The 15,668-nt window shown below is 30.4% G+C and overlaps 1 protein-coding gene across 2 annotated transcripts in view; it reads left to right on the top strand.

Annotated features, from left to right (window-relative positions):
* LOC140052379 (uncharacterized) overlaps positions 1-15,668 on the top strand; it is a 79,545-nt gene that overhangs the window by 5,413 nt on the left and 58,464 nt on the right. For both annotated transcript variants that reach the window (XM_072097966.1, XM_072097967.1), the window contains exons 2-5: positions 1,523-1,664; positions 4,498-4,630; positions 6,109-6,237; positions 12,933-13,162. In XM_072097966.1, the coding sequence (XP_071954067.1) occupies positions 1,581-1,664; positions 4,498-4,630; positions 6,109-6,237; positions 12,933-13,162 (576 nt within the window). In that variant the 5' untranslated portion in view covers positions 1,523-1,580. The remainder of the gene's footprint in view (positions 1-1,522; positions 1,665-4,497; positions 4,631-6,108; positions 6,238-12,932; positions 13,163-15,668) is intronic.

The raw sequence follows: 15,668 nt of genomic DNA, 5'->3' as shown, positions 1-15,668 counted from the left end.
GCATTTATCTCTAAGTATCTCTACTAATCGGAACACTCTGATTACGTTTTTCACTGTCAAGCATGATTCAATATAAGATGATAGGTGAAAGCTGTTAGTACCCAAGTAGTCCTTTTGTGCAACATCACAGTACACATATCGAACATTTTACAAAAGGGTAGAGTAGTATAAGGTAAGAACTAATTACCCCATCCCCTCTGTTTTCTAAAGCTCTGTCTAAAACTAGTTTGACAAAAAAAGTTTGATGTGCCCAAATATTGGAGTGTATGCTTAAATATGGTAGTGATATGACGCCATCATATCCATATATCACATTTGTTTGTCACATAAAGTTTGATAGTGTAGATAGAGCTTTAAACACAGGATTTATTGATTATTTGAAATGAAATCTGTATACCTAATATGCTTAGTACAAAATCTGAAAGCGTAGAAAGCATTCATTTGAAAAAAAGCCCACATTGTTTAAATTTTGCAATTACCGTATTACATTTAAAAACAGTTCATTGTTTTTTAAAGGTAAAATTAAAATAACTACTACTGTATATTATTAAAAATTATATAACAAAAAAAATTGCAAAATGTTGAGTCTTCATTGAAACAGCACATACCACATTACATTATTGAAATGACATCATATTTTAGCCTAAGATTGGATTTATTGCTGTAATTTATTCACATTGATTCTGTTTTGTGATGCTTTCTGATACAGATGTTTGGTATAGTAGTTGTTGTTTTTAAACATGTAATACTGTTTAACTTGGGTATTTCCCTACAATGTTTCTAGTTTATAGAATAATAATTTCCTTAAGAAGCAGAACTCTGACTAATTTTTCTTGTAAAAAAAATAACCAAAAAATAGTCATGTCTTCATATTTTAATACTTCCTACTGTTTTGTTATTTTTTCTGTAATTTTAAGTTTTTTTTCGTCTTAGTCTTTGTAAACTTTTTTGGCTGTCTTAAATATTTCAGTGTAATAAATAAAAAATACATTTTGAATTTAAATAATTATTATTTTCAAATTTACCTTTTGATACTATAATTGAACTGGTACAATAAAAAAAAAATGGTAATTACAAGTTAATAATATTGGCAGCTAACAGACAATATCAGCTAGATCGCACTTTTATTGATAGTATGTAACTTTTTTGAATTATTTGAGGACATTAGTAACTCGATCAGGAAGAAATGTTTGTGACTATATCTAGCACATCCTTCATTGAAACAGAATTTCCTTCAATTAGTCGCCAAAGTATTTTTGAAAACAGTACATTGGGTAGTACATTTTTAATAATAAGTAAAGTTTCTATTCATAAAGGTTATATTGAAAATAGCTATTCTAAGTACCGTATGTATGATAAAGTGAATGTCCAGTGTTGATTTGATGTCCAAAAGTTCAAAAGTTCAGACACTTGTCTTCAACCCTCTTTCCAAACCCCACTCTCTAAAATATTGATTGATTAATTGACACCAATATGACAATGGGAATGTACCTAATTAAATTTTCAATTTTATATTTTACAGGATATAATGAATGTAATGAGAAAGTTTTCCAATTATAAACCATAGAAAATGTAGCAGTATGAAGCTTGAGCTTAAAGTAGAACACTGCATTGATATTAAGAGGAAGAAACCATGGCCTGAGATTAAGTGGCTAGGTGATAAGGTAAGGTACCATGGCCTCAGATTAAGCAATCTAATAACAGGAATGCTGAGCTCCGGAGATCAAAAGGTGTATCTGTGGCTGCGACACAATCAGTTCCACACTCCTTAACGTCGCAAGGAATACGTACATAATACAGTACTGTTGGTATTTGTCGCAGCCAGACATAAGATCAAAGGACTGTTATGAGTTCCTATCTTGGCAAGGTGAGCTCAGTGTCCTGTTGTTAGATTGCCTTTAAATTATATGGCTAGGTGAGAAGGTAAACTACAAACATATATTGACAAGTTGCCGTGGAAACAGACTTATATAGTAATGTACGCAATATTTAAATTTTGTACTGTTACTTAATACAGTACTGTATGTGTACTATTACTATTGTATGTTTTTATAATTCAAATTTAAACAAGAATAAAATTATTTTGCATTAAAATATTACTGAAGTTTCATACTTTTCATAAATTAATCATTGCATCATGGGTAAATGGTGGTACCATTGCAAAACCTAGTAGTAGCAACCTTAAATTCATAATTAAATTGAAATTATGATTGTGATGCATCATAACAATTTACGATGAACTCTAGATTACTTGGCAGTGAGTTGTAGCTTAAATTTCACCTAATCGTTACAAAATCTACAAAGCTTACACCATTCCTATCAATTATGTTTACAATGTTAATACAAGATTGACTGATGATAGACACACAGCTCTTATTAGTGAAATCAATCTGTTTTTTGTTAATTATGTTTCATTTTAATGTTTTTGTTTGGTTCACATAAGGGTTCAGTTATTTGTTTAAGGGTAAAATTCTTGAACAAATTGAAACTTAGATTGTAAGATAGTGGTGTGTAAGTGTGTTACCCCTCAGGTTGACTGCAATGTCCTATTTCTCAAGTAGGTACGCTTCGTCCCGCAGGATTATCTGACAGGGTAAAATCATAAACAAAATCCTCAGATTTTGTGTTTCAAATTTTCTTTAAAGATCTTTGTTGTAGTTCATCTTAATTTTCAATTTGTATAAGAGTTCGTTAAAATAAAGTAGATATCCAACAGAGAGAGATTGAGAGACACATTAATAATAATACCTTTCACATTAAATATTAGAAAAGCTGGAAAGATGCCATCATTCACATCAATTCTGTTCAATTCATTAACATCAATAAAAAAAAAGTTACCGTACTTCCAAAGTGTCACTATGGATGATAAATTCATTCATTTCATTTCAGCTCCTCCTCCTATGTAGGCTTTTGCCTGTCAGTGGTGCTAGCCTCTTTCTCCAACTTTGTCTTATTCTCAGTTCTTGTAATTTGGCCATGTTATTTCTATATAGATATCTTTTATCCATTTAAAAAATAAATTTTTTGCCGAGGGTGAGCTCCTAATGAACATGTTTAGAGTAAAAATTGACCTAATGAAGTGTCAATGGTGTATACTCTCTGGTGTGTGTCCGTTTCCGGAGTTTGAAGAGTTGGGTTCATTCAACTCCAAAGTTGTTCAATTCACACCAAACAAACACTGGTGTTGACATCCAGGTGTGTGCACCCTCTGAAATGTTGCGAGTCAATGTGAAAGGGAGTATAGAATAAAAGGCCCCTAAATGAATGTATGTGGACATATGCTAAGTGTCGAAATACACACCGGGGGTACTAAAGTATGATGGTTTGTCAGGATTCAATATTTATCAAGTACAGTATGTTATTATTGACTTCCATACATACTTATGTGTTGTGCGTGTCTGTGTGTTGTGTCTTTAAATTTAAGCATATAATACAAATATTAAGCAAACTTATTTAGCACAAGGGTTCTTAACCCTTTGTAGACGACGGGTACATTTCTACCCCTATGGTACTTGCAGGAAATACAATAACCTTAAACCTCTGGGATATGAATTTACACAGAAGGTAATTTAGTCATTGCATGAGTTGATCGTAAGTTTGTTTTGTGATTGAGAAGGAGGAACATTATGTCCCAAGTTAATACTTAATATTAGACATAATTATGACTTAATAATCAATATAATGCTTCGTAATGCTGATTAACATTTTTCATATTGTAAATCATAAAAAAGTTTAAAATATTTGTGAAGTGCGTAGATAAGAATTGAATTCTTGTTCTCAGTTGTTCAATGTCTAATTCTGTTCTTCTATTATAATAAATTACATATTTCGCTTTTAATATCCTGTGTGTTTGTGCTCTATTGCCATTGTTTGGTCTTGAAGTTCAACTTTCATTTGTGACCACTGCTCTCATAATTAGTAAATTTTATGTTCTTTAATTTGTGCTAAGCTTAGTTAATCTGAAATTACTTAAGTAATTATATAAATGTTATTTTATTAAAATCTGTATTTTCATATAATAACAATAATAATTAATAATTGTCTTTTGTATAGCGCTTACCAAAATAAATTTTCTCTAAAGTGCTACGTCCACAAGGCTCAAACTAGGTGGAAATTACGTCATTTCATATGCTATGCGAAAGAGATGGGTTTTCAGCAACTGTTTGAAGATATCAATAGAAAAAAGTGAAAGATTGGAAATTTGGTTCCCATCCTTAACTTGATTAGAATGATGATTCTAAAAATACATTCTTCAAATTCAGTGTTTGATCATTGTTTTTCATGATCATTACCTACCGCTTAGTTTCAGTGCTACATTTTCGCAACAATGTGAAGAGGTCGCTGATGCAATTGAAAAAGTTTACAAATCAGCAAAGTTTGATGCCTTCACATAATAATAATGTGATAAACTACAATAATAAAATCAGACTTAAAAATGCACATACAATATCTTTTGAAATACTAGTAAGTTTATTAAAAGTTGTGTTTTCTTTCTAGTGTGAAGATGTGTTTGTACTTGATGGGCAGCGAGCCAGTACGTTATTCCTCAAGAACGGTGAGACAAGGAAGAAGATACCAAAGCTACAACCACAGCTAGATAATACAACTGCCATCGCAACATCCAGAAATGGTAATATTGAATCCTTTTATTAAAAATGTTCAGTTGAAATGTGAACTACACACTAACATTTTCTATTATCACTACTTTGAAGGGAAATATTTGTGACAGACAGTAATGATCAAAAAGATGATATAATCCTATTTATCTTTACCCTTCCCTTTGCCACTGACCCCTTCAATTAACTTTCTTCTTGTGATGAGCTCTTTAGTTAGAATTGTCGCCTTTCTGCCGGAAGCTTGTTATATGACCAGTTGCAGAGTGAAACTTGGCAAGAAACTATTGATCTGAATCTATCAATTAATCGCTATAGAATTTTGTATTTTTTATTCATTCGTTGTACTCTACATAAAATAACATTAATCGCTTACAGAATTCTGTCCTTTTTATTCATTCGTTGTACTCTACATAAAATAACATTAATCGCTACAGAATTCTGTCTTTTTTATTCATTCGTTGTACTCTACATAAAATAACATTAATCGCTACAGAATTCTGTCCTTTTTATTCATTCGTTGTACTCTACATAAAATAACATTAATCGCTACAGAATTCTGTCTTTTTTATTCATTCGTTGTACTCTACATAAAATAACATTAATTGCTACAGAATTCTGTCTTTTTTATTCATTTGTTGTACTCTACATAAAATAACATTAATCGCTACAGAATTCTGTCTTTTTTATTCATTTGTTGTACTCTACATAAAATAACATTAATCGCTACAGAATTCTGTCCTTTTTATTCATTCGTTGTACTCTACATAAAATAACATTAATCGCTACAGAATTCTGTCTTTTTTATTCATTCGTTGTACTCTACATAAAATAACATTAATCGCTACAGAATTCTGTCATTTTTATTCATTTATTGTGAACGCTACAGTACTTGACATCACATAACTCAAGTGAGAATTCTGCGGTCGATTCTACTGCGGTCAATCCTACTGCAGTCAATCCTACTGCTGTCAATCCTACTGCGGTCAACCCTGCTGTGGTCAATCCTGCTGCTGTCAATCCTACTGCAGTCAATCCTACTGCGGTCAACCCTACTGCAGTCAATCCTACTGCGGTCAATCCTATTGCAGATTTATGTGTTGTTATCTCACAACACTTAATCATCTATTGGGAATACCCGTGTAATATTTGTTGTTTTGGGAAATGCATTTATTAATAAGATTAATAGAATTTCTATAACTTCTGTTGCAATACCTTTATGGAACTTTCGGTTTCATGTTTTGTTTTTATGGTTACTGTAAAATTAGCTATTTAATTATCATTTAATTAGAAGGTTTAAAATAAATATGGAAAACATGTCAACCTCGCACTACAGTGATAAAACAACACTCCAAGAGGTCGTAAATCCGCCCTTACTTGACTCAAATAAAATTTACACAGAAAAGAAACATTTTTTAACTACATATTAAAGAATAGTTCTATGGGCCTAGATATTTTTTTGGCTAAAATTGTTGAATATATTATTGCTTTACAGGAGCATTTCTGGTGGGTCTGCAGAAAAAAGGTAGCCTCTTTCTTTGGCATAAAGACACAGAGTTGTTACGGTACATATCTGGTGTTCCTGATGTGTTCTCCAGTGCTTTGGTTTCTGTGGCAGACAAAGGTAAAGTCTTAAGAATCAATGTATGTCAGAATAATTGATAAGGCTCAGCATAATATGTAGAATATTAATCTATATTATCTATACAACCTGTTTAACGCCCTCCATCCCAAAATGTATGATCCTCCGCTATTGATAACTTGATTGAGAAAACACAGTACAATAGTACCTGTGCCTTACAGTTTAATCTCAATACAATATTTGACATAATTCTTGCCAGCCTTTTTCTTGGGATCCTGCCAAATTGTATAATATCGACAATTAGCTTTACACTGTTTTAATTAAATTAATTAATTACATTAATTGTGGACATGTGCTTATTTTAAAAATATATGTAAGCTAAAATGATTATGATATTATAGTTAAATAGTTAAAACTTGACTTAATTATTTTCAACATTTGTTTTGCAACATTTTATTTATATTCGGTAATTCTATTCATTCAATCTTAAAACGTTGAATTGTAGTATTTGTACAAAATTTATTACTAATAGGCAAATTAAATATATCAAAACCTTACAAATTATTACACAGATGTCTAAGAAGTTTAGATTTAAAGACAATTTCTGCTTCAAGCATGTTCTAATAATCTTTTGTTCTTTCAATTCCAAAATTAAGGGCCAGTTTCTATTCTATTTCAATGATTTATTCTTATTTTAAAGTTTACTATTGAAATGTTTTTCGTATTTCAATTATAATCTTACATGTATCACACAGTACACAACTTGTACTTGTATTTCAATTTTTGAATCTATTAACAAATTGAAATTGAAGTTATATTATGAAAACTAAACAAAATGCGAAACTTAAAGTATATTTATCAAATAAATACCCTTGGCCCTATAAGATCAATCTGAAATATATGACAGAAGATATTAACAGGTAATTATAATTTGACAGCTTTTTAAAATTATATAATTTAAGGCCTTGAAAATAGTGTTACCTTATCAATTGTCTTTGTCAATCTGATTTTGAATTAATAAACGCTGACATGCAGTCGACACGGTGATTTCAAAAGTGGCAAAACCTGGCATAACAAATGCTTATTTCAAAAGTACTGAAACCTGACAATCATAATGCTCTGTATACAGTATCAAACTAGTTTTAACAAAAAGTGCCCAAATATGGTAGTGATATGCTCAAATATTGTATTGATATGACATCATCATGTCCATATATGGGCACATCATGTAAAGTTTGATAAGTGTAGACAGAGCTTAAGAAACGATTATTTCAAAGGTGCTAAAACCAACAGTCATGACCAATCATTTTATGCTGGTACAGTTTGGATAGTGTCAATCATTTTGGAAATCTGTTAAGCCGTTTCATGCATGTTGTTTTCCTGCCAAGATAGGTACCACAGTTTACAAAAGACAGTGCAGTATATGTATACAAATCCAGAAGTTATTGTCTATGTATAGTTTTCATTCAATTACTTGCCAAGTTTCTGAAATGCCATTCTGTTTTAAAGGTGTTAAGATAAGCATAGTATTAGGTCATACTTCCCAGCCTGAAATCCAATCCTTGTAGTTTTCTTATCATTTTACCGTTTTATAATTCAATTCTTATCCGGTATATTATAAATTGGGATCAATTCTTTCTGATTTGAAATGATTTGACCATTATGTTGCATAATCTTTCTGACCTGCCTAAGTCTAGACACTTACTTTCGGTCATTTTTTTAAACGATAAATTATCAACTTCATTCTTGTACCTATTTTTATTAAATACTTTCATTCTTTACCACTGTTTTTTTCACCAGTTTCCTGACATTTTTTAAACCTCAAGGTAATTGGAAGTTGTGATGCCTGAAGGAGTGCTTATTGCAACATTACTTATTCACAAATAATTTATTTAAATATATAAATGACCATGTGATAAAACCTAAATGTTCAAGATGTATAATACCACCATGAATAATTCACTACAATCTCCTTGCTTTTACCAATTCAATTCTAATTAATGCTCTTATTAAGCTCTGTCTACACTATCAAGTTGGATAAAAAAAAGTGTAAACACAGCTAATAACAGTACACTTTTTAGGTATTACTCATGTATCATGATCATCATCAAATATTGTAATATTTCTTATTGTAGTAATATAAAGTAAAGAAATGGGTATGCTTTGTTACGTGCTGAAAGTCTCTGCCTGTTAGACATCCACTCACACATTAAGTCTCAGCGATTTAGTTTCACAAGGGATTTTATATTCAAACCAGGGTTGTATGACTCAACTCAAGCCTATGAAGTAAGAGGCAAGTGAGGTATCGCTCCCAATAAAAACAAATGCTACTGCTAAGTTCAAATTGACTCATCTATCGTGCCCTGAGGATTTATGTCGTGTATAATGGAGCATTTTTCCATTTTTATCTTATTATAATTGAGATAGTTTATTAAAAAAAACATGGAGAGCTAAACACAAATGTAGAATGTAGACACAGTATGGAATAGCAAATGCCTCAAGCTGTACAGTAGAAATAAAGGCAACAGATTGAACACTTGACTGAGTCACTAGAGAGTCAAAACAATCTTCTTTTGAAGTTGCTTGTTAGTAAAATTGCTATAGTATAATGTATCCAAAATCAACCGGCTCAGCTACAGTGATTAAGTTCCCTTAGGTTGACCCTCGTCGCCCCAATTTCATTTTTTTTTGTTATGTATATACTGAAATAGACCGAATAAATAATAAAATGAAATGAAAATGTAAAAATAAAAATGTAATCTAAAATTAATTTTGCAAGCTCATCAGGGAGAACTCAGTAGTGATAGAGACAATAAATTAAATAAAATATTCACTTGTGTCCGCTTTACTAAATCACAAAAATAATAAAGGAAATGTTGCCTGTAGATTCCATAGATAAGAAATTAATACAATTGATTACCTTGCCATATATTACACACACAAGCACATTTAAATGTCAGATAGTAATGATATTCATGTGTCCTAAATTTTGCAAACTCACTCCTCTACCTTCAAAAGGGAAATTTTACATCCTCGAAACAGAAAAAGAAACCGGAGGTCTGTATCATTTTCGGATTTAGAAAATGTATAGAGAATATCTGTACCTTAATAGTTGGTATGGATCTGTAATTCAATGGCTGCTTTCTTGTGCTTTTTGTTCAGGATTCCGTTCTGATAATTGTTGCTAAGTTTTTTGGAATGTTATAAAATACCACTTCAAATATTACTTTATTTTTAAACGGTTTATTTTTCCCTTGTACAGTGCCTTTCGGTTAAGAACTTCTGCATGCTTTGAATTTTCATATAGTTGTTAAATTTATTTTCTGTGTTAGTTCAGTTTTTCTTCCACTGAATATGAAGTTTATAATTGTACCATTATAACTTAAAGACGATTTCTTTAGTGTGTTTGGCACTAACGATAAGACTACCATGAAAGACGTATAGTAAAAGCGACAATATCAATCTTTATAAACTACAGTTCATTGACAAATACTTATTAATATATTGACTGATTAAAACGATTGATTGATTGATTGATTGATTCAATGAACTTTACACATAACGCTAATTCTTAAACAATGCAAGTTACTAATGTGGAGATTCAAGTCTATTGTAAGAGGTTTTTTTCCCCAAGATATTCTGCAGTAATTGCATTACTTACATCAGAGAAGACGTCAAAGGAAATGTATGTCCAATGTGGTCGGCATTTTATAAAGTTGCGGAAGCACATGTTATTTACGGACCACTTCAATTTTACATGTTCACCATAATTTGGGAAGATTAGAGGTCACGTGGGAATATTTCAGGTTACATATGAAGATTAGTTGATGTAAAGGTGTCTAGGTGTATAGCCACTCATCAAGCTAATATTTTAGTTTACATTATTTTAATAATGAAAACAATTTTGGAATTCTTAGAAGTTTGTAAAGAAAAGAATAATGCATCTTGTTTTATGTGAATTTTATTAGTAATTGAATCTAATTCTAAGTGAATGCTGTGTTTTGTGGATATTTATTTCTGTGTTATTAATTATTAATATAGCAATATATTAACTTTGAAAAAAAATGCAGAGCCACCAAAAAATAATAGTAAGAAAATAATTAAAGACAGATGAAGAGCAGAAAATTGATGTCAGTCAGTAGTTGATCATGTGACTCTCGTCCAAGCAGACTGCAATTTGTCCATCAATAATTACTTGAAAAAGAAACTAGCGCCGTGTGTCATGCTCATTATGTCTCATAAATTTAATTTGATATTAATTGGTACTTTGTATCAAACTGTGAATCTAAATGTGTTTTCTATTTTAATCCATTACTTTCCAGTTTGCCCTACTAACTGTAATTTGATTATTTTAGCCCACTTTCCAAGAGCATCTTCTTTAAAAGCACTGCAATCATTCTTCTAGTATCTACTATCACTATTTTTATTTACTTTGAGTGAAATATATAATGAAAAGGTTTCTTAAACCAAACATTTACTGTATTGAAAAGACTTGGCTCTATTATGTAGAAATCATAAATTATCTTTTCCTCTTTCTGAATTTCCTGAGGTGAAGTGGTGCTGCCTGTAAAGTATCTTATTTATTTATTCCTTTCAGTGAAACATAAAAAGAGAGCACTGAGGAGGAGAGAAGAAGAAGAAGAAGAAGAAGAGCTGTCAAAGACAACTATCGCCAAAGGGCGTGTCTCTCCAACTCCAGAAACAATACAAACTAAATGAAATAAAAAATATCTCTCTTTGGTCACTGCTATACTGTTTATTTTAAGATAACTGACAATTGAGCATTGAATTGTTTCTTGTGCTCTTTTAAAGTACTTTTAATTCATCTTTCTGATTAAAACTCCTGTTTCTGGCCGCCTCCTTTCAGTCCATCAATCAATGTTTCAAACATATTGCCATTTTGTCGCCAGGCATTTTCCTCTAAAGAGATCATCCTTTTCTGTCATGTTTCAATTCATTTGAAATAATCTTCATTATTCTTCTATTCACTACTATTATACAAAGTTACTTTATTTATGTTTCTTCCATACTATGTTACCTTCACCGTTTCCAGATTATTGGCCTTTATATAACAAATGTGCTTTTTTTTTTATTTGCAATTCCCTACCCCCATTCTTTCTAATTTAAAGTCTGTACATGCTGCCAATGGCAATTGCGAATCAGTACAATGCCAACAACTGCCTATTAAACCGGTTACTTATTTCCTTAACTCAATTATTGTTTTTTTCTTCAGTATACCTCAATTTCAGTCATCATTAGTTGGATAGCTCATTATTTAATATTTGTCATACCTTTCAGCATACATCTTGCTAGCATAGCACTATGCTTGATTTGCTTTGACAAATAACAGACCATTCTGAAACTATAAGCAACAGTTATTAAGGAAGTGTATTAATCAGGTAGCGATTATTTGGCCCTCCTCAGTGCCTTTGTTAGATGCTCGGTAGAATGCTTTCAGTTTGTGATTGCATGATTCTTCTATTTTACACCTACTCATTTAAATTGAGCAGACACCCCTAAGTCCTCTATTACTGTACTACTAGTCTATTTCAATTTTTGGAATTTAGTAAATCTTAGACCTGTGGTATACTCCTCCAATTCCTACAATAAAATATGGTACTATAGTTCTATTGGAGGTCTGTTTTCAAATTTGACCTCCCAGAGTCTTAGCAATTTGATTTTATTTCTCAATCATACTTTAGGTGGTAGTCTTTTCTGTGATCTATGCATCTATGCATCTAACATTTATTATTCTGAAAGAATCATAAATATCAAATAATACACAAATATGAAATTAACTATATCCATGGTGTCAAGTATTTTCTTTTACAAAAATTGTGGTACTATAAATCTATACTGTTACGCAGTTCAAATATACGTACTTTACTACATGAAATATATTCTTTTGACACATTTGTTCATTTAAATGTCTGCCAACAGGAAGGAAATTAGTTTACCGATAATCATCGATAATTAATGTCGATTTGAATATCCCACTGGTGTGTGCGTAGTGTTTTCGTAAGCAGGCGTTGTAATTCTTTCTTTTGTCATGCTTGCTGATAGTTACTGTACTTTAACAGTAATTGTAATACAGTAACATATTAATGGTTGTTTTCATTTTGAAGGTTAATATTGTAAAGGTTCATTAATGAAAAAACTATTCATCATTGCTAGTATAAATATACAAGTATAAGGCAAAAAATAACACACATTGCAAATTAATAAATTATAAGTCTATGAGGAGAGGTGACCGTGACAGACTTGGGAGTTTTTATGTCTTCCTTTGACCAAATGATACCTTTGTTGTTGTTTTTCTATTTGTTATGTAAATGTACATACTACTGTATGTTGATGTTTGCTGATTTTGGTCAAATTATTAAATTATAAGTCTATGAGGAGAGGTGACCATGACCGATTTGTGAGTTTTTATGTCTGATACATTTTTTTTGTTTTTCTATTTTGTGAATTTGATTTTGTCAAAATTGAATTGACTTGAATACTGGGTGGTAAGAAAATAACAATTTGTATTATAAATTGGTTTATGAATAGTTTCTATGGATTCACCAACACAGTAGTCATATAAATACTAGTTGGCTTTCACCATGAATGATTCCAAAAGGAAACATACTGCAACCTACTTTAGTAGTGTTTATTCTCCATGCAAACCTTTGAATGTATATAAAACACAGTGATTATAACATTTTAATCATTAATATTTCTTCATTTTTTCTTTATAGGTGGTGCCATTAAACCAATCCTATTCATATCCAACGATGCTTGTCAAGTCTTACTTGTGGTTGGGTATTCAACTATTTACCTATGGGAAATGAAACACCCATCATCACTCTTCCACTCCAAAGATGCCTTCCTGCAAGGCAAATGGACGTGTATATCAACTGGAGATGCCAAGTTGCCATTGCCATCAAGTAAAGATGTGGTACTTGATGCTGTCTTCTTCAATGATCTGGTATGTACTATGTGCCAGTCATTTTATTCATTCATTTACTGAATCCAGTCTGACATTCATTTACATACATATCAATTCATCATTTCATTCATTCTTTATCATTTTGTTTTCTTCTTCTTCTGTCATGTCATTTTCCCTTCATTCTGCTTTTTTCTTCATTCTCCATTCTTTCTGCACTCTTATTCATTCACTTTTGTTCCTTTACTTTTAAGTTCATTTATTTTCTCCAAATTAATATAAACTTTTTTTTATTTATTTTGAGCTTCAAAATAGCACATGACTTTGAAAAAATTCTAATAATTTAGCCTTTTGATCATTGACCGATAAAATTCAATATGTCAAAATTGAACTGGTCATTTAATAAGTCGAATTAACGTCATTTCTTTATACTGTGTAATCATTATTGACTAATTGTGTGAAACTGCACTTTTTGTACCTGATTTGTATCCTATAAACAGTAAATGCCAGAATGTTGTACCCCCTAGTGACTTCAGGTTAAATATTTCCTTTTTTTTGCAGACACCCTCCTAAAAGAGTAAGGGTTAAAAGTTTGCTAATTTTCAATTTTTTTTCCCGAATGTCAGGAAAGTAATTTGAGCTTTAATGTGACCTTGTCTGAATCAAGTCGTGTTGTGAAAGTACAAATTGACGGCAGAATGTTGCACACACGTTTGCGTGGGCCTTTTTATTTGATAATGAAATTTAGACAAAGGATAAACATTTATTGAAATAATGTTGCAATTTATCTCTTACTTATAAATGTTGATAACTTATATAGTCTACATTTATTAATAAAAACTCTTTAGAATTTATTCCACATCAATATTGAAATATAGATGCATTTGAACACCATTAAACTTGTCAATGATATGAAATATATGCTATTTTATTGAATTATCAATTAGTATTGATACAGATATGTGTAAATCCTTTGTTTTTATATCATTTTTTTGTCCCTTAATGAGTGTAAATGTAAACTATGTCATTAATTATCATTGATACGTGTTTGGTTTCATTTTGTCTTGTTTCCTATGAGACACCCCACAGGACTAACAATTGGGGAAAATCATGCTAAAAATACAGACAAAATGTCTGATCTCCATATTAAAATGTCAACCATTTTAAGATAACATTTAGGTCATGTTGGTTGGTGGTAGTAGAAGCTACCACTTTGTTATTTTTCCATACTGGAGTTGCACAATTTGGTTAATTTTGGTAAAAATGGTTCTGTTTATGATAGAGCATATCTATTGAGTTAATTAGTAATATTTTATTTCCATTAGCTCATTTGAATGATGTCGTAGAACACAGTATGACATGTAATGGTTTGTTAGAAGATTATAAATTATTATAAATTTGTTGATAGTTTTTGAGATATTGAGAGGTTCATGTTTGGAAAAAAAATTACATCCAATTTGTGGAACTTGCGGAAAAAAATCACTGTTTGCCAAACATAATAAATACAATTTTGGCATCTAAAATGTATTTACTATTTGTTTATTGCATATTCTGTACCTTTAGCTATCTTTAGTACATCTTTTAATCACTTTTACTTTGATTATTCAACATGATCCTCTTTGAAGAAGATTAAGCTTTTAATTTGTTTTCTTGTTGTTACACACATAAAGTAATCCAATATAATGAACATGTTTTGATAATCATATCATATCATGTTTAATACTTGGCTTAACATGTACTTAATTGTGTGCTTAACATGTACTTTAAGTGTGCTTATGTACTTTAAGTGTGCTTAATAATAAAAAAACAATACATTAATCTACATTTATAATCATTTATTTATTTTAAATAAATAAAACAGAGTACATTGACTTAATTAATTTAATTTCTATATGTACAGTAGATACTTGAAAATCAGTAAGTTAAATAAATTTTTCCTAAAAAAAAAAAAAAGTATTATTACCCTTTACCAGATCATAGAATCTTAACTAGTAAAACTAATATCAGAAAATATTTTTGTTATTGAATTAAATAATACACTCTAAATTGCTCTTATGAAACTCATATCTCTACCCTGGAGAAATATAATATTAGAAATTCACCATCCTACTAAGATGTTATAAGCCGTGTTCCTGTCAGTTAATTAAATTCAGCTTTAAGCTTGTATTCCGCTGTATCTACAACAGCAAAAATATTTAATTTATATTCTAAAAAAGGTTGGATTTTATCAACTTTTAATAAGAAAATGATGTGTATGCTTAAAGGTTGTAAAGTAGAAATCCCATGTTGTCATTTGTATAAACCCTTGTTATTTATTTCTTTCCAATATTTATTTATATCTTAATCAAACATTTTCAGAGAACATTTACAACTCCTGAAACAAATTCTCTGTCATTTTGTATTAAATATATTAAGGATAAGGTCCAATATAAAATTAAATACTAAAAAGATTAGTTTTTTAAATGTTTCGTTTCATTTATCTCTTCATTTTAAAGTTTATGTGTTTATTTAAAAGCTGAAAGTATAAAAGTGTTTTCTTATCAACATA

This window comes from Antedon mediterranea, chromosome 6, assembly GCF_964355755.1.
Source record: "Antedon mediterranea chromosome 6, ecAntMedi1.1, whole genome shotgun sequence".
Taxonomy (NCBI): domain Eukaryota; kingdom Metazoa; phylum Echinodermata; class Crinoidea; order Comatulida; family Antedonidae; genus Antedon; species Antedon mediterranea.
The sequence above is the reverse complement of the archived record's forward strand: the minus strand, read 5'-3'. Positions and strand labels throughout refer to the sequence as shown.